Source organism: Pristis pectinata, chromosome 9 (assembly GCF_009764475.1).
Source record: "Pristis pectinata isolate sPriPec2 chromosome 9, sPriPec2.1.pri, whole genome shotgun sequence".
NCBI lineage: Eukaryota > Metazoa > Chordata > Chondrichthyes > Rhinopristiformes > Pristidae > Pristis > Pristis pectinata.
In genome coordinates this window covers 77,906,945-77,927,110 of record NC_067413.1, presented here as the reverse complement: position 1 = coordinate 77,927,110, position 20,166 = coordinate 77,906,945, and the positions used below count along the sequence as shown (strand labels likewise).

Genomic DNA, 20,166 nt, shown 5'->3' with positions numbered 1-20,166 from the left:
GTTTTTCTCCAGTGCATCTTGACTGCATCTCCAGCCTCCTTGACAACCTCTTTGCCGCTATAAATCTTGCCCTCTGCCTATTACCATTTCTGACATTGCCATTAACTCTGCTCCCAAATTTGGCTGTTCTTGTATGTAGGAGATTGCAGGTAATAAAAGGTGTTATGCATCAAGATATCAAATTGCAATGCTTTGCAGTGTTGGCATATCAAAATTTTGCTTTATATAACACTTGTGTTATTTGCTTTATAAAATTAGTTGTAATTTAGGCTAATTCAATGTGATTGCAATACCATATTAAGTAACACATTACTCTTGTAAAGCTCAGTTCTTTGCAATTTGGTAAGCAAGCTAACTCAGTCCAAAATGCATTGGAGAACAAACTCTCCTCAGATGATACAGAGCCATCTGCTCATACATCATACCTTCATATTTGCACAAATAATTCATCCACAACTCAAATCACAGCTGATTTATTGGTGGAAGGTGCTATTGCCTTGTCTGAAGTGGGAGATGAAAAGGAGGGGGTGGATACCCTGGTACCTTATAGTGCCATTTATCATCCAAGAAATAAATTTTACTGAGGATTTCTTAAACAAAAGGTTATTCCTCCATCAGCTCTCTGACCAAGTTATTTGTCCTTGATATAGGAAAACAGGTTACTATTTCAGTTACTATTTAAATCTTTATAAGTTGGAATTTAACAGAGTACAATTAGTGATTCATCTTCAGATGTTCACGTTATTAAACCCTGGCTACATTATCCTGACAGAAGTTTTCATAAGTGTATGATTCTTTTGCTAGATTAGGTGCCAGATTTAATGTTAATGTGGTACCAAATTTGAGTTTCATGGATTTTAAAATAAATGACTGACTGTATAAAGGTGTCTTTTGAATGTATAAGTCAACCCTGGATCCTTGCATTGACTTATGGTATGTTTGGTGATTAATTAGCTACTGTAAATTACCCCTAGTGTAGGTGATGGCAGGAGAATCTGGGAGGAGTGGATGAGCATGTGAGGGAGAATAGATTATAGGAAACGAGTTAGGGAATGGGATTGATAAGAATGCTTTGAGAACTACCATAGACTCGAAGGGCTGAAAGGCATCTTATAAGAAAATATTTTGCTTTATTGTCAATCTTCATTTCAATTTTCAATCATTTTTAAGAGATTTTTAATAATATTCAGTTGATTCTCCTGGCACATCCAAACTTCAGCATGCTCTGATTTTATTGATCTTTAAATCTGACTCAAACTTGAAATTTAATCATATCTGTATCTAATTTTTGTTAATTTCAAAGAAAAATAAATTTAGGAGAGGGATATAACTTACTGTTTGATATGGTCATCTTGTACTCACTGCAGTTGAATGTTCCCCAATAATTCCTCGAATTGCAGTGGTGATTCAGATTCTGAGTTGTGCTTTACATCTTAGAACATAATTGTCTAAATTTTCAGAGTTGGGAACCAGGAAACTACTGAAGCAAGCGAGTAGTTCATGTCTAGTTGCAGAGAAATGCAGATTTCCAAAATGAGAAGTGGAAAGATCCATACATCAGTCCCAGATTAGAACCTTCCATCTCAGAAAAATTCAAGTGACACCACGTTCAAATGAAATGCAAGCCTTCTTTCCTGTGCCATTTTCTAGGTCTCTCCCTTTTTCTGAAACTTTAAAGAGCTGAACTTAAGTTCCTGACAGCAGCAAAAACAAACTATTCCTGCTTAGATAAAATGCTGCTGCACGATTGATCAAAGATTGACGTGAAACCTTTTTTTTTCCTTTCGCCTAGGTCCAGGAAGTTTCAAGTGGTACTTAAAATCACTTCTGTCCACAAACAATTTGAAAAGAAACTGGCCGGTCCCATTGGGAACAGTTGAAAGCAGTTCACAGGGTTCACTTGGCCAGTGGGCTAGACCTTCGAATTGGCAAAATTAGAGTTCTTCATCCTGCTCCAGTCTGAAATGTTACAGTCCCAATGTATGACGGACGGACATATGAGACCGCAGATGCGGGAATCTGAAGCAACACAAAAGGTGCTGGGGGAACTCAGTGGGCCAGGCAGCATCTATTGGAGGGAAATGGGCAGTCAACATTTCAGGTGGAGACCCTTCATCTGGACTGATGAAGGGTCTCAACCCGAAACATCGACTGTCCATTTCCCTCCATAGATGCTGCTTGACCCGGTGAGTTCTTCCAGCACCTTTTGTGAGTCTCCAATGTCTCTTTTTTTTAATGTGAGGTGAGAGAAGCTTCCCTATCATCAATGTATTCAAGCCTCAGGTGGCCTTGAAATTTGTGCGGAAGTAAGAATTGGAGAAGGGATGCACCTAACTGGTGAAAAAGATGAAGTTCACATCCCACTGCTGCTGGGTTCCTTCTCCACCTGCACTGTAGTGGAAGGAGGAAGAATGGGAGATGTTTGTTCACAGACCTGAATGAAGCCAAAGAAAAGAAATATTCTTCAGTCCACGATTGTTGGTGAATCTTTTAAAGGAACTGAAAGCTCATTCTGTCTCAACAAGCCCTCCCCTAAAACCAGATAATATTGAGACTTGTCCATCATTTCAGGCCTCGTGTACTCAGGTCAGGAGATGAGCTAGTAAGTTGCTTATCTGTAACATTAGAAGGACCTTAAAAGGTGCTTTGTGTTGAAACAACAAAGTGCAGAAGCCCATCAAATAAAGCTTTAATTAGAAAAAATATTCCACTGCAGTGAAGGCAAAGATCAAAGAAAGCATTCATTGAAAAAGAGAATATACCTAGAAAATATTGTTAATTTTGGTGGAAAGAAGCTTAATCTATTTCTACAATACTCCTCTGCATGCCAATATCAACAAAGACATTAACACATTCATTTTAAAGTAGCCATTGCCTTTGAATCGAAGACTCCCAGATTCATTAAGCATTAGTTCACTATCGCTATCCTCAATGATGTGGTCTTCAGAATGTCTATGATTTTTCAGTCACACAGGTCATACTTGTTTCATACACGTTTCTTGGTGATGCAGAAAGAGAGTTTAGTGTCAGTTCACTGTGACCTTAATACACTGTCTTCCTTTGGATGTTTTTAAATAAAAAACTAATTACATTCTTTGGATGGGCACAGGAGGTGAGCACTCGTAGAGCATTGTTATCTATCATCTCTCCCATGTTGCTTATGGGCACACAGCTCCAGTATTTAATTTGTTTTGCTTTGCTGTGCCTAAAGGGTGGTTTCCTTTGCCTGGGCGGAAAGTTGTAAAGTGATGGGGTATGGTGGGGAGAGTTGGGTATTGATGGTCTTCCTTCCCAGGAGTATCCAAGATGTTAATTTCAAGAGGCAGGCCTCAATTGTATCTTCCCTGCCTGGAAATGACAGGAAGAGCAGCTGATTGACTTTCATAGATGCCGGAGGCCAATCCATGGTACAAGCATAAGTTTTGGAAGGTAAACTTGTGAGCACTTGACAGGCCTGAACTCGGGAGGGACTCTTCCTTGTGGCTCCTGTGAGTTAACTTCACTTGCGAAGCCTTTTCTTCTTCCTTGACCAATTTTACTGAGTTTTATGCCTGTGGCAGGGTCCCGATTTGGTTTACTCTTTAATGCAGAGGGCCCAATTATGGTTGTGGTGAGTGGTAATTAGATGTTTTTACTGCACTGCTATGATAGCAATGAGTCTTTGCTGTTCCTATTGGATGGTGTGGCTTAAAATGTTCTCCCTGGTATTCTTGTCTGTTAAGAGCATCAAAAAGTTTTCTCTTTTAATAGGTCAGGTGACTATTGGGCTTAATCAAATGACCAACATTGTTGATCTTGAAAAGATAATTTTAATTTAAATTGACAAGAAGTGTTTTCTTGTCAATTTAATGTTTCCTAATTGTATTGCACAGTTCCAATTTTGTTACTGATCTTGAAAAGCAAGCCAGCAATAGTTGGTGGAGAAATCAGGTTCTGCTCTAAATACATTTTTAAAAAGTGCACCTTGAAATTCATCCTTAGTGGTGTTAAATGCTGGGGAAAAAAAATGGCTGTGTATTATACTTCACCAAAATACACTTCCACTGAGTATAAGGGACTAGTACTGTTACTGAGCAGCTGCTACTATTTGAGCATTTAGATCTGCTGTCCAATATCTAGCTAAAATTAATTAAAATAAAATACATGAATTTCACACAAACATCTTGCAAACTAATTACTATTAATTAATTACATTAATAACAATTAATTAAAAATGCATAGACAGACTTCAACTTTTAACCTCTAAAGGGCTGAATTTTCCTAAAATTCTTTGCAAAATATTTCTTTGTCCTTCGCAGTAAGGAGTTTATCTGCTTGACCTTTGATTGACCTACCAGAATCAAAGTAGCAGAATGGTGCCAATTTCAGTTACCTTCAAGGGGGGAGTGATGATGTATCCTTGGCAACAGTGGAAAGTCCACTGGAGACCGTTTTGGAAGGAGAGGACCTTGTGGCAGTCCCTGCCTTGCCTCTGGCTTTAGTCAGTAATCCAGTATCTGCCTTGTCTTGGTCTGAAGAACCAAAATGAATTGCAGCTGAATCCTCTTTATGTGCCCACATGGTGTTCTTCCTTGATGGTAGGAGGCTTCTTCTGCGTGGCTGAGATTTGGAACATGTTTTGGAACGGTGGGTTAACTAAAGTGATGCCCTGAAATATTGCAAACTCCAATATATATGTAACTAAGTAATACAAAGCAGTAGAAATAAGAGGCAGGAAACCATGGACTAAATGACCAGCTCTCAATCTCTTTGAATCCTCAGCACTTTTTCTGTGGAAATTCCAAACAGTGCACATCTGAATCATTGGCGTCTCTGTGGAGTGATGTTTCTGTATGATCCCAGGGAAAGTGTTGTGCTGTGAAGGTGGTCTCAGTACTAGATACCAATCACAAAATGCTCCTGGGTGGACATGCTTATAGAACAGGGAAAGATGAGGTTCAGTACACAGAAGAGAACAGAGGTTACAATGGGGTGATCAGTTGCAGAATTTTTCCAGACAGTTTTGGATTAATGTTTTCTCACTTTGGCAGAAAATTAGATATCTCAAAACATTTTTTTTTGTAGATTGCTTCAATATGACATTAAAGTAAGAGATAACTATATGAAAAAGAGAATTAAAATGCATATCTTTAATAAGCAGTTCATTTATATTTAGAGGACACATTTCTGAGTAGGAAGTAATCTACATGAGAAGTGGCAGTTTCTTTGGGATATACTGAAACATTCTCATGAGGCTGCATGCATGTCGCTTTGTATTTCTTGACACTTAATGGCATCAGAATGATCTCTTGTTTGTAAAAGGCTGAAAATTGAGCCCTATTTCTTTGCTAAGTGAGCATCGTAAGTTGAATTAGCGTTAGATTTTCTCCTTTGCTACACACGTTCTTTGACATGGTGTTTAATAGTGTTAAGCCTATCGCTGCTGATCTAAACGTGTCTGAAGTAAACGATGACCCTCGCGTCTCCATGATAGCGAAACGTCTCTCTGATGTGAGTTCATGGACCTGGAGCATTAAGTTAATTTTGCCCTGGATTTTTGAGTTGCGTCTTTTTTACCCCGCGGAAACACAGTGAAGAATACAGATTTTGACCGAATGACAGAGCGTGGAGGGTACAATTAGGTGCATTAAATTAGAATATGACAAAAAGCCTATCTAAATATTTGTCACAATGTTACCTATTCAATGTAATGGTCTGTTCATGAAGTGAAAGCAGACAACCACAGGCACTTAATTTTCTAAATAATAGGTGCGTTTTCATGATCCTTTATCAGCTTTGAAGGGATAATTGAGGACATGGTGTAAGTTGTCATAGGTCAAGATTTGATGATTTGGTTTATAATCTAGGATTAGGCCTTGCTTCATTTCCATTTTACCCAGAATTAACTCTGTGAATTCTCAGCATGAACTGCTATTTTTTGACTCAAGGCAGGCACCAACAGGGTTCTTGCATCAGATCAAATGCCTATATTCTCAGCTGGGGAATAGAATATAACACAGTAAAACAGAAAAAACTAAGTGGGGGAGAAAACTCAATATGGTAAATTATTAATAATACAATTTAAAATAGGGGCAATTTCTTTATATGAAAGAAACTCAGAAAACACTGGGTTAATGTGGCTGCATAAATTTCTGTGCAATGTATAGTAGTAAAACCCCATGATCCCATGATCTTTGATTAGATTTGAGCCAGTAAATATCTTGTGATTAATCAAAATGGGTTGTTCTGCATGTAGTATAAGTCACCTTCACAGATGGGATGTAAATGTCTGCATTGTTTGCTGAAATTATTTCATCTCTTGCCGTCTATTTCTGTAGCTGAAAAAGATCGGCAAGAGAAATTAATCTTTTGTTATTTCACTGTTTAAGCGAAGCAAAGGGAAACAGCCCCTGATGTGACAGGAACAAATCAATAAGGCCAAGCTGAGCAGGATCAGAAATCCTTGTAGTACTTGGTGCATTTGAATGGTCTTGCTGTACAGCAGTGTTTCATCTGCCAAAGTATATGTGGCAAAATGTTACCGATGTATGTTCAAGAAAAAATGATTAAGAATGCCATTAAATCCATGCTTGAGTACATACAATGTAAAATCCTGTAAAGGCCACAAACTACAACATGTGTTTTGCTATTTGGATAAGTGAGATCTTTACATTGATTATTCCAGTAACTCTAACGTTGGTTTGAGTAATTTGTTAACACTAACAAGAGAAGTCAGTCCATTAGTAATCCCATTTTAGAGGGACATATTTTACTGAGAGGAAGAACCAAGCGGATTTGAGACCACAGTGGTCCAGGGTAACTCATTAATGATAGCTCAGGACAAGCTCTAGCAGGTTTCTAATAGCAGATTAGCCACCAATATTAACAGATGAAGAATGAAAATGTATAAATTCTTAAAAGAAAACATCTTAGAAATTGCTCCATGCCATTTTTTTGTCATTAAAACAAGGTGTCATGGGGCCCTGGTTGTGAAAGTTGCATAAAACACGAGAATGTCAAAAGACAGGCCAACAGAAAAGCATTCTTTTCTCTGTACAAAGCTGCACTGAAACTATATGGTCATTTTCCCCCCAGGGTTTTTTTAATCAATATATTGCAAGTTCTCACAGTTGTTACAGCGTAATACTAGAGATACAATCTTTCCAGGTAGCTGCTAAAGAGATATGCAAGCAACTTTATTGTAGCCACAGTTGAGTGCTGTCTCATAGTGGCGCCACCTCGTAGAGCTGCTGCCTCAGAACTCCAATGATCCAGCTTCCATTCCTGACCTCCAGCACCGTCTGTATGGGATTTGCACATTCTCTCTGTGACCACGCAACTTTCCTCAGGAATCCCAAAAACATGGGCTGATGGATTAATTGCACGCTGTAAATTTGCCCTAATGTGTAGGAGAGCAGTATAATGAGGGAATTGATGGAAATGTGGGGGAGATTTTTTAAAAAATGGGATTAGTGTAGATTAGTGTAAATGGTTGCTTGACGGTCAGTGCGGAATTGATAGGCTGAAGGGCCTGCTTTCATGCTGCATAATTCTATGAATAAATGGATGCTGCAGTTCTGGGAGGAGTATTACAAAACTGCTTGGAGTGGGGTCAAAGAAACCTAACTGGCCTGAACAGTGTCTAGAGGAGGTATGTTCTTTGTATATGGGGTCCATGGAGACCCTCCAGGGCCAAAGATATGTACTTCTGACAGGACGTTGAAGGGAGATCTCTGTGAAGACATGAGTGCAGTCTCTGAAAGCCTACACTTTGGGGTAGCTTGCAATGCAGCAAATGTCTGTGGCCCTTCTGCTTGCTCCTATGGGCAGAAGGAAAAGTAAATGAGTATGGAGTTTGGGTGACCTCCCAAATCCAGATGTGAGCAGAAAATTGTCAGATGTGGAAGAAGTCAGCAGCAGTAGCCTGAAATGATCTGAGGTTGGGCAGCAGAAAGTGACCATGACTGTGACCCTGACCTTGACCTCCATGGGAAAAGCAGCAGTGTCAGGGGAAATGGGGTTAATAAAACCTGGTTTTCCATGAGTAAATAAGTTTTTCAGGAAGTGAGGTTGAACATTTTGTGTGTTGCATTATTGCTGACAGTCTGTGGGGAAGTTTTACACTAGTAAAGATGAAATGCTAGGGAGAAGTAAAATCCTGACATGATTGGAAACAATTTTCCCGGTGGGCACTAAGACACCCAGAAATGTTAACCCAATGTTAACTGTTTTGTTTTGGAAATGAGGGGATAGATTTCTAGTCCAATATTTTATACTATTACATTGTTAAATTGGAGTAATTTATGTTATGGTAAGGAAACTCGGTCAGTAATGGGTGAATGTGGCTACCTAAATACATTTTATTTTTGGTGTACAAATTTTGACCACTTCTTATTGTGTCTGCATTTGTCGTACTTCATATTAACAGCACATACCATGTACTGAAATAATTGTAAAGAAATCATCATATTCACCGCATGTTTCCTTGAATTGATATCTGTGGATGAGTAAATAAATAGTCCCGAAATGCAAATTTTATTAACCTAGTTTTCCCCTTTCTACTGATCTCCACTTGTCCTGCTGCATCCTCCTGTAATCACAAATGGAAGGAAATCAGGAAATAATATGTAATTGTCTTTAGGTAAGTAATGGCTAATAAATTTTTGAGCATTTAGCATCTTGAATCTATAGTCATGGCAAGATTTAAGAATGGTTCCAGTATTTTTCAATTATTTGAGAAATGCTGTTGTGGTATGTTATTTATATAATATCAAGGATGATAATAGAACCCATCTTTTAAAATGTATTGACTTGATAGAGGTGTACAAGATGATAAGAGGCATAGATCGAGTGGACAGTCAGAGACTTTTTCCCAGGGCAAAAATGGCTAACACAAGGGGGCATAATTTTAAGGTGATTGGAGGAAGGGATGGGGGGATGTCAGAGGTAAGTTTTTTTTACGCAGAAATCGGTGGGTGCGTGGAACACACTGCTGGCAGAGGTGGTGGAGGCAGATACATTAGGGATGTTTAAGAGACTCTTGGATAGCCACATGAATGATAGATAAATGGAGGGCTGTGTGGGAGGGAAAGGTTAGATAGATCTTAGAGCAGGATAAAATGTCGGCACAACATTGTGGGCCGAAGGGCCTGTACTGTGCTGTTATGTCTATGTATTGCTATACTTTACAAATATGCTAAATCTCAGAATGCTGAAATTTAATGTTTGCAAATGGACAAACAATATTCATGATTGAGGAAGCTTTGAACAATAATATTCACTATAAAGGAAATCCTGATGGCTTAATTTAGAGGGATGAGAGGCACCAAGCTTTTTATGATCATTTGATTAGCAGAAGAACTGCAGAAGCCACAGGAACACTGCGTATATGCTGTTTATGTCATTTTTACTATGTTTTGATGACTTTCAGAGTTATGATGGTGGATCAGGAGAACGTGCAGAAATACATAAATATGGTGTTTTTTTCTGTGTGGAGAAACTTCCTTGTGGTTTGTGCTGCTGGCTCTCAATTCAAAATGATGTTCAACAGAGTTATATGCTTGCAATTCCTGAATAAGCTGACTTTTTTTTTGAATTTGGAGCAGTGGTCAATGTAAATCTCGTGCAAATCAAGTGGAATCTGCTGGCATGCATAGAAGTTCAGTAAAAGCGTTTTAGAGATGATTCATTAGCAGTTGATTGGATGAAAGTCTGGTGAGGAAAGAATGGAGCTCATTTAGTTCTCAGATAACTTAATATGATTCATCAATCCAAATATCAAAGGAGATTCCAAAATTTTACTGACTTTGGTGTCCAATCCTCCTGAGAAGAAATTGAGATTTAAAAAAAAGAAGACATAGTACCTGCACTGTCAAACCTGCCAGTAATATGTTTGATGACCTCACCAGGTCAAAAAAGTTAATAAATTCTCCCATGCCCAATAAATTCTTCCTTGCCTATACTGGATGGATCAATCTATCAATCCTTACAACACTTCTGTAACTAATACTTCACAAAAAGCTTTGGTTAAGGAGAAACTCAAACTAAGAACTGTCTGAATGGTACTCAACTGCCACATATGGGTGCACAGTGTTTATCAGAGGCAGACCACCAGAGGGAACATCTTGCAAAATTCTGGATTTTAATTTGACAATGCAGCAAAGACTGTGAGGCCGTAGGTACAGCTCTGCTTTTCGTGTGGAAGATGGCATTTATATCAACATGTGCTGTGCCTTAGCATCCCTGTGAAGCCATACATAAACACTAGTGTCCATCCACTCTCTGCCCCTGATCCTAAAGAAGTAAGGCTTACTGAGCACTCCTTTCTTGCAGATCCAGGAAATAATAGGAAGCAGATAATAATGAGGAGGATAGCACACTTTTGTCTCTTTGTCATTTATAATAATGAGAAGGATGGGAAATATGTGCTGGCAATGATGTGGTTCCCAATGGTTACATCAGATTGGGAAACTCGTAGTTTGGGAAAAAGCGGAGGAGGGATAGATTTACATGACTCCAGAAGACTCATTTCTTCAAATCCATATCTGAAATCTCTGACTGCTGAGCACTTATTAGGATAACACTGAGGTGCCAGTCAAGATCATATTCAGGTCTGCAAGCGTACGTATAAAAATAAAAACCTGGCATGCCACATTTGTTCAGAATGTATACGTGGATTCTGCTTGGAAGTCATAGTTCTGACAAGTGATCAAATCAAAACTTAGGTTTTTGAGAGGTGTCCTCCCAGACGTTCAAAAGATTTTAACTTAAAAGACAGGGCAGATCAGTAGATAAGGGGAATTATATCATACTTTCAGTTTAATAAGAGAAAAAAAGCAATTCGAAAAACTTTCTGAAAACGTTTTGATGTTTCTGCTGAGAAACTGGATGAGAAAAATGATATTCATGCCTGTTTTTATCTCATGAAAACATGTTTTTCATATGATTGTGATTATTTCCTCCAGTCCCACCCATTAGGAAATTGGAATAGTTACTTCCTGTTAGCAGTCACCCAATGCACACCACACATTAATTACTTAACAACAGAAATTGGATTGAAAGTTCATGAACTGTGACCTTCATTTTAACTCTCAATAAAATGAGTACATCATTGCTGAAAGTAGTGAATCATGTGATTCAAAGTATCCCTGGTGAGACATTGTTTTTATATTTTATCATTCCCCCTGGTCTTTTTAATGTATTGAAATTTCTAGGCAATGGAAAGACTGTAGCCATATTAGATAATTTCAGGGCTCTACACTTGAATTATTAAATAAAAGATATTGCATGTTGCAGTGTGACATTTATTAATATTGAAAATACCTACAGGCGTCACAGGTATTCGAGTTACTCATACCATTTCCAGTAAGCTGCATCCACTTGTATATTTAATACAGTAAATGAAAGATATTGGGTGCTCACATTATAGCTTCACAGAACCATGGACAGGGTTATGAAATTCATTCCGTAAACACCAACAAACATCCCTAAATGCATTTTAGGAGATATGGAAACTGACATGCCTTAGGTGACATTAACACATCAGTTTGGATTAAACAGTCATTCTTGTGCCCAAACATGAGCAGCACCACAAACAAAATGCCATTGGAAGTACAAAAGATGAGATATGTCCATTACACCCTGTGCATCATGTGTGCTGAATTCTGTGTAATCTTATTCAGTGTTTAAAAGAGAGAGCAAGTACAGGGGACCTCACCACCAAAAAACAATGTCATTGAATTGGCTTCAGGAGTTGCAATTTAACAAAATAGGGATGTTGGTCAGCGATAAGGTTTACGTCAACAGTAATTGCCCACTCAACAAGAAACAATTGTACTTTATGAGATTAAAGGAACTAATTTACAAAGTTTAGTAGCAGTATAATTTACGCAGTTGGATATTTCTGATAAACATGAACTTATACAGTTAGATGTTTCTGATAAACTATGAATAGTTTATCCATTTGTATCAAATAACACTCAGAAAATGCAGTGGCAATACAGCTATAAAGTTACTGGATAATTTTTCAGTGGCAGGATGAAAATAGAATGGCTACCTCTTCCTTAAAACAAAAACAAAATGCTGGAAATACTCGATGGGTCAGGCCACTTCTATGGGAAGAGAGACAGCATCGGTCTATTAGATCAGAGACCCTTCATCAGAACTGAAGAGGAGACAAAAGAAGCTTGTAAAGCTGCAGGAAGGGTGGAGGAGGGAGATGTCTCTGATAGGGTAAAACCTGGGTTACCATGGGGATAAACTGTAAACAGGTTATCTGGTCAATATGTAAATGGGGGGCATTTAGGAAGTGACAGTGTAGACAAAAGAACCTAGACAAAAGAATGTGGGAGTTGTGAAATGCAGAGTAGGAGAACAAGGCCCGCAGCTCAAACTGGGTATGCCCTCTAATCCCAGAGACAAAAAAAAAGGAAGGGAGAAAAAGCAGAAAAAACACGAGCTGAGCTAATATTACAGGTGAATGACTGATACAGACTGTGGAATCAAATAACCTGAAGTTGTAGGATTCAATAATGAGTCCAGAAGGCTGCAATGTGCCCAGGTGGAAGATGGGGTGCTGTTCCTCAAGCTTGCATCGGGCCTCTCTTTGACAGTACAGGAAGTCATGGACTTGATAGGTCAGAGTAGGAGTGGGATGAGAAATTAAAGTAGCAGGCAACAGGAAGCTCAGGGTCACCCATTGCCTGCCAATTTAATTCCTCATCCCACTCCCACTCTGACCTATCAGTCTTTGGCCTCCTGTATTGTCACAGTGGAGTCCAGAATAAGTTTGAGGAACAGCAACTCATCTCCCGTCTGGGAATGTTGCAGTCTTCTGGACTCAATATTAATTCTACAGCTTCGGGTCACTTGATTTCTCAGTCTTTATCAGTCATCCATCTGTAATATTAGCTCAGCTTGGCTTTTTCTCATTCTCGCTTGCTCTCTTGGAAAGGAGGGCGTGCCCAGCTGCCATGTTGTGCTTGTCCTCCTGCACTGCATTTTGCAACTTCCACATTCTTTTGTCTAAGTTCTCTAGTCTATGTTCTCACCCTCTAACTGCTCCCATTCACTCGCTGACCTGATAAGTTTGTTTACAGATGCGGATGCACTGGCTAAGCATTTTCTGTTACTTTTTATTTTTACCTTTTCCTTAAAAATGGGTAAACAAAGTAGGAATATCTTTCTCAAACTCACTGGAAGTTGTCTGTATATTTGAAAATAAAGTCTAGGAATAAAACATAGTGGCAATGAATTGTTACTGAATGGAAAATATTTCATTCTACAGTGTTCCTTGTTTTGTAGCTAATCAAGTTAAAGATCTGATTCCTAGATGCTGCCAGAGCAATTGGAACTATTTTTACAGAACACATTCCAGTTTGTAAAAGGGGCTTTACTCTATTTCAAAGGATTTGAGTAAGGATTTCAAAGCCATCCCATAGCACCTTGTTTTATTTACTGATTCATTAAGTGTGCACTGTTACTAAAATTTCAACATCTAAAAATTTATTAAACTCTTAAATAATAAGTTAAGATGCAACTGTGCACTTTGCAAAACGACATTGAAAATAAAGCACCAGGCTTCTAAAGGAAAGAAAAGGTGCATAACAGCCACAGTCTGAGAAAAGGAAGAAAGGTGTGATCCCAAAAAGCAGTGTGAACCCGCAAATAAATCTTCTGTATTCAAAGGGTGACCAAAGCTTCTTAATGACAGTAATCAGGGTAATATATTTACAAATGAAAATTGTGAAACAAAGCAGCTTTACATAAAATGCTGATTCACAATGAGCCATGTTGAAAATTAATATGATTTCAGAGCAACAATTTTTAAAATGATTGTTACCTTTTTATAGGATTTGAATGGAAGTGTTTTATATGCACTAATTATCTATGTTGATAACTGTAATTTCTCCCTTTGGTGTGAGCAATCCAGAAGACAAAATGATGCCAACCTAAATAAGGAACTCTGGGCCGACGAGATACCAAATTCTTGCTCTTTCTGAAAATATTAGTCAGATTGAAGTCCAGTGAAAATCTTCCTATATTCCAATAAAAAAACTTATTGTTTTAATTTGCTTTGTTATTAGAGATTTATTCATTTTTAAGTGTATTAAAACCTTGATTTCCTTGAAAATGGAATGTACAATCTCAGTAAATGCATTTATTTGCTATCTTTTATAACCATATTTCCTTGAATATAACTTGAAAATGACCTGATTGTAACTTCAGAATTACAATCAAGGGAATACTTTAATGCATTTTTATTGAATATACTGTGTGTGTGTGTTTATGTGTATATGTATGTGTGTGTGTGTGTATATATAGTCCTCTCTCTCTCTCTCTCTCTCTCTCTCTCTCTCTCTCTCGCTATATATATATATATATATATATATATATATATATATACATATATATATATATATAGCTATATATATAGAGCTATAAAATGTTAAATTATCAAATCAAATATCTTATTTTTTAACCAGCTGGATCATAAAATGCCCTGTATTGCACACAGAACCATTCATTTATCTAACTTCAGCTAACCTTTTGGGTGTATTTAAATTTGAGGATTAGAATTTTTTTTTTACCTTCGTCACCAACCATTCGTTAAATGGGTAATATGTAATACTGCATTTCTTGAACTACTTAAACTTGAACCCTTTTAAAACAAAACTCAAAATCTTCAAATAATAATTCAGTTTTTAACATAAGACCTGCCGAAAATACTGAAAAACAAGGATTTATCTGCAGCTAATGTATCAATACTCATGATTTTAACAAAAATAGACAAAATGCTATTGTATAATTACCTTGGTGCTCATGCTGAAATTCAATTTGTCTTTCTCAGCAGTACCATCCTTTTTGTATAGCATTACCTAATTATAAACAAAGGGTATTTATAGTTGATATTTAAATTTTTAATATAAAACATGAACACATGCATTGTTCAGCTGATCAAGAAATAATATTGTGCTATGAAAAAACTGCAGTAACCTTTCATAAAATAAATGGTTATACTGAACATTACTGACTAATTAAAGGCATTGAATCGCAACTTTCTGTTACTATTTAACTGCAAAATTAGCTAATTAAAATGTCGTTTTCATGTTGAAATTGGATTAACAAGGTTTTTTCAGCAAACAATTCAGATATAAAACTGGATGCTACTTTTTATTTTTACAGATCAAACCTTACAAATCCTCAACTGGAGGATATTCTTCCAATTTGCATCATTTTGTATTAGTTTGGCAGTACCTAGTAGGCAGAGGTATTTAATGTAAATTCAGTACTGGCATTTATGTATCTAATTTTCAGACCAGCCACACAGCTTGTGCAATAAAGCAAATATGTGATATCCTGTATTTACAAGATGTTCCTAAGCAAAAGGTTGGGAAGTAAGAAATGGACAAGACACTAACCCATAGAGCCTACTTTACTCATCAGTAGGACATGCAGTCCATCAAATCTGCTTGATTATTCAATAGAATCATGGCTAATTCAGTGCCTCCAAGTCCACTATACTCTGATTCCTTTGTTGTCCAAAAATCTATCATTCCACACCCATCGGAGGCAGAGAGTTCCAAAGGATTAACAGCCCTTTCAGTAAAGAAACTTGTCATCTCCATTCCGAATGTCTGGCCTCCTCATCCTGAAACTACCCCCAGTTCAAGATTATCCAGCAAGAAGAAACCAGCTTTTGACATTTATACTGACAGCTCTCTCAGAATCTTGTGGTTATCTTCTCAACTCCTGATGATTAACCAGCTCAATCCTAATCTTTCCTCATTGGACAACTCTTATTCTAGGAATTAATCTGGTGAATCTACTCATGGCAAGTATATCCACCTTCAGGTCTGGAGGCTCCACCAGAACATTTGGTCAACTTCTCTGGTTTTTATCCTGTCTTGGGCATGATGACGATTTTCTGTTCCTAATACACTTTCTCCTCCTACACACATTCAGAGTTAAACGTTAAGAACATTTTTAGTATAAATTGCTGGATTATATGATCTGATCACAATCTCCCCATCTAATATCAAACCAAAAAGATTCCCCTTAGTCATATGAATCTCACATCAGATTAAACACAGAGTTTCAAAGCAATCAGCAGTAAATTTTGTTTGTGCAGAAAAGGCATAGTTTTTCCCAGGCAATAGTTCAGTTGGATAAAACATGGCGTAACTAATCCATGCAAGCCAGAACACTCCTGGTTTGAAACGTGACCTATCCCGATCAGTCTGGTGAAGTAGGTGGGATTGCAGTTTCGTTCAACATATCAGTGCTAGTGCTGTGATTCCTTAGGCTTGTAGCAGAGCAGGATGCTAATCCCTTCATAAAAGAAGGAAGGGATGGGGGTTGGAGGGAAGTACTTACAGGAAAAAGAAACAAGAAGGCAAACAAAATGTAAATGAAGAACTTGTATTTGTGTAAACCATTCTGTGACCTTTGAAAACTCTATTGTATTTTACAGCCAATGCATTTTAGTCTGTTGTACTATAGAGAAGCTGAACACATAGACAAAATAGTTCCAGAGTTTGGCCTTTTTGAAATTAATCACTTTTTCAATATTATTTAGGATAGCAAGTTCCAAACAGCATTTTGATTTGAGTTATGGATCAGTCTAGTTTTAATAATAATTGCACCAAATCTGGCAAAAGCAATATGCCAATTGGAAAGATTTGCTTAAGAGTGGAAGTGGCACTACTGTGACTATACTATGAGTTGCCAGGAGCAACATCTATACATTAGGTCCCATGTTAAAATTGCCAGAACTATTTCCCTATACAAACTATGCCCACATTTTCTTGGGTCTGAGATTGTGTCAAATACACATAATTCTAGTTTTGTGAAACTGAGGAAGTGGTGCATGGATATTATGCCTCAAACCTGTCCTTTAGTAGTTGCAGATGTCTAAAAAGAATTTATCCTTAAACTCCTCCGACTATTTTATGTGGTGGCTTTTAATATGGATGCTACATTTTGATTAGTGGAAGCATAATTTGATGGTTCCAGATTTTGATAAATTTTAACTTTGGTGAATCTATTTAAGAAAAACTTATTTTATTACTTTAAAGTGTTAAAATAAATTTAAATAAAGATGAGATGATGACCATTTGGGTGGCATCAGGTTTGGCATATCACCATTTGGGTGGTATTTACTGTGAAATTCACTGAATATTACAAATCACTAGTAGTCATGTAGTTATCAAGAATATTTGTCTACTTATTTACTGCTGCAAGAGTTCTTGCTTCACTGCTGTATTCTGCAAATTTTACTTTAAGGAAGTTCTGTTTCCTGTTTTTTTTTAATATAGACCTGGAGAGCCACCACTAGAACAAGGCTGGATTCCATTTATTGGAAAAGCAATTGAGTTTGGTCGGGATTCTTTAAGATTCCTTGTTTCTTGCCAGCAGAAATGGGGAGACATCTTCACGGTATATATGGCAGGTGAGTTTTCTGACAGAATGCAACCAAGACTGGCACTGACAATTAAAATTATAAATTATCTTTTTTCTGTTGTGGCATAGCTACATGAACCCAAAATGTTCTAGTAACTTTGCATTTATGGAACTGGCAGTGAAGTTTTCTTGAGAAAATAACACCATTGAACCAAACTCCAAAGCATAAAGAGGGAGAAAGACATTTTATAGTTAGTTTTGCAAATTAAACTCAGGATATTTTCACTTCATGCCTGGACCATTTTGAATGTTAAAAACTCTGCTGATTCTTCCAGAATTTTTTTTGCTGTTTATTTTCTTTCATAAAATGAACTTGTCAAAAAACTTAGGGAGAACACCAAACCAGTTCATTTGGAAAACACGAAACGATGCTTGGAGTTCTAGCAAGGCAGTGTCTTGGGAACACGATTTCGCTGATTGCAGTTTTCAACATGACGAGCAAATGATTGTCGTGCTGAAAAGTTGCAAGGGACATGAATGTCATCTTAATAAAGAAATTAAAAAGCACATCTTTCTGCGAGAACAATGTAAATTTCTGACCTGTCGCGGAAAATAGTTCTCTAATTGGTATTGTGTGGTGGTGCAGCAGAATCGTTTTCCCCAAACGTCATTCCAGCGAAGCAATACTGTACATCATTGTCAACAGTTCAGCAAAATCTCCCTAATAAGACAGTGATTATATAAATGCTGTGTTTCACTACAAAAAAAACTACCTTGTTGAATACATCTACCAGAAAGGTTTTATATTTCTCTTACTTTACCCCAGTAGATACAAGGTATAATTGTCAGAAAAGATAAATTTCTTTCAGCTGATGTATACAACGTACATAGATCACTGAAGGTGATAGAAATCAATTGACCTATTTCAGAAGATTTTTTTTACATTTGTTATTTTTAAATTTCATGCTACAAAAATTGACTGACCTAGATATAACTGCTTTGGGTTCAAATATTAATATTGGCATGAATTCTACTTTTTATTTTAAAAGCAAGCACCACATTTTCTTTAACTTTTAGTTTACGCACCATAGAGCCAAATGTTTCTCAGTTCACAATCCCAGGCGCCACTCTGTCATAATACTCTCTGGTGTCCTACAAAGCTTACCCCACCAGACATTGTGGGAATATTACAGAAGGACCTCACTTGCACAGAGGAGGCAGGTATATTCCTATTTCAGGTAAGTATGCAGTGATCACCTTCCCTCTGCCAATAGAAAATTAACTGTTTTGCCTGTCATGAAGGCAGCAGGTTCCTCAATTCCAGCCATTCTCTCTTTCATCACTTCTATAAGAAACTTGATCATTTAAAAGCTTGTAAGAAAAGCTTTTCTCTTCTAATGAGTTTGCAATCACCTCCCTGACTTGAAACTACAGGTGTTCATCAGGGTCCTAGTGCATCACAGTTCATTTGGCATACCTGGTTCCACCATAACCATGGGTCCTGGTGGAACCTACATCCCTGACTTACAATTGGATGTGGTGGGAAGTTCACTAGTATCAAGAAGAGTTTCACCTCCTACATCTGACCATGTTACCAATCAACCCTACGATTATGCAGCAGATGGTGTCAATGCAATATGTATTCTTGCTGAGGAACTGATATTCCACCAGAAACTAAAGGGCGTTGCTTCTGATAAACTGTGAATGTTATGCAGCTTTTTGACTATCTCTACTAGTTTGTTGGCAATGCAATGTGTGATAGTTTTCTGATCCCATTTTGCTGCATAAGACTTTTGCCCCACAGCTTCTGCTTACAAGTTACACTTCCACTACTTTTGTTTACTTTTTAAGTTGGTTTATAACAACAGCAATAACTATTTCCATTTATACAGTACATTTAATAAAGCAAGAATGTCCAAATGTGCATCAAAGAAATATAAAAAAAAAGATGCCATTTCGTTTAAGAAGATAGTTGACCAAAAAGTGTCAAGAGTGTAGATTTCAAGGAGAGTCTTAAGGAGGAAAATGAGTTGGAGAGATGGACTGACTCAGGGATGGAATTCCAGAGCACAGGGTCTTGGCAGCTAAATGCACATTCACCTTCTATGGAGGGATTAAATTCAGGGCTGAGCAATTGATCAAAAATAGTATACCAATGTATTGAAAGGCTGTAGAACTTGGGCAGATTATAGAGATGAGAAAGGGCTAGATCCTGCAGGGATGTAAAAACAAGTATGAACGCTTTAAAACAGAGGTATTGATGTACTGGGAAAACTGCAGGTCATGGGGAGAATAGATGAACAAGATTTATTCTGAGTCAGGCCAAGTGTTGTCTGAACTCAGGTTCATGGCGACGTCCAGGCCAGTCTACAGGTAATAAAGGCATGGATGAAGGTTCCAGCAGTAAATGAGCTGAGGCAGTGGGTAGTTTGAACAGTGTTACAGAGGCAGAAATTAGATACCCTGAGTGATGTCGTAGATACACAGTCCAATGCTCCACTCAGATTCAAATATATCAAAGTTGCAAACATGATTTCAGATAGTTGCTAATGAGATGAATGAATATGAAAATGACAGAAGAGGGTTGGAACCAGAGGTTGGAAATGATGCGTTTGGTATTCTCAATATCACGCCAGATCTCACTGGCTTTTTAATCAACCTGCTGGCATTTAGCCAATTAAATAATCCCAGAATTACTGATGGATTTGGGACACTGAGAAATCAAGGGAGGAGGTGGTGAAGTACAGCTGGCCGGCAGAGCCCAGTTTTACTGAGACTGCCCAGGAT

The 20,166-nt window shown here is 37.6% G+C and overlaps 1 protein-coding gene across 2 annotated transcripts in view; it reads left to right on the top strand.

Moving 5' to 3' along the window:
• Positions 1 to 20,166, top strand: part of LOC127574251 (cytochrome P450 7B1) — a 131,333-nt gene that overhangs the window by 89,092 nt on the left and 22,075 nt on the right. For both annotated transcript variants that reach the window (XM_052023083.1, XM_052023082.1), the window contains one exon: positions 17,295 to 17,428. In XM_052023083.1, coding sequence (XP_051879043.1) covers positions 17,422 to 17,428 — 7 coding nt within the window. In that variant the 5' untranslated portion in view covers positions 17,295 to 17,421. The remainder of the gene's footprint in view (positions 1 to 17,294; positions 17,429 to 20,166) is intronic.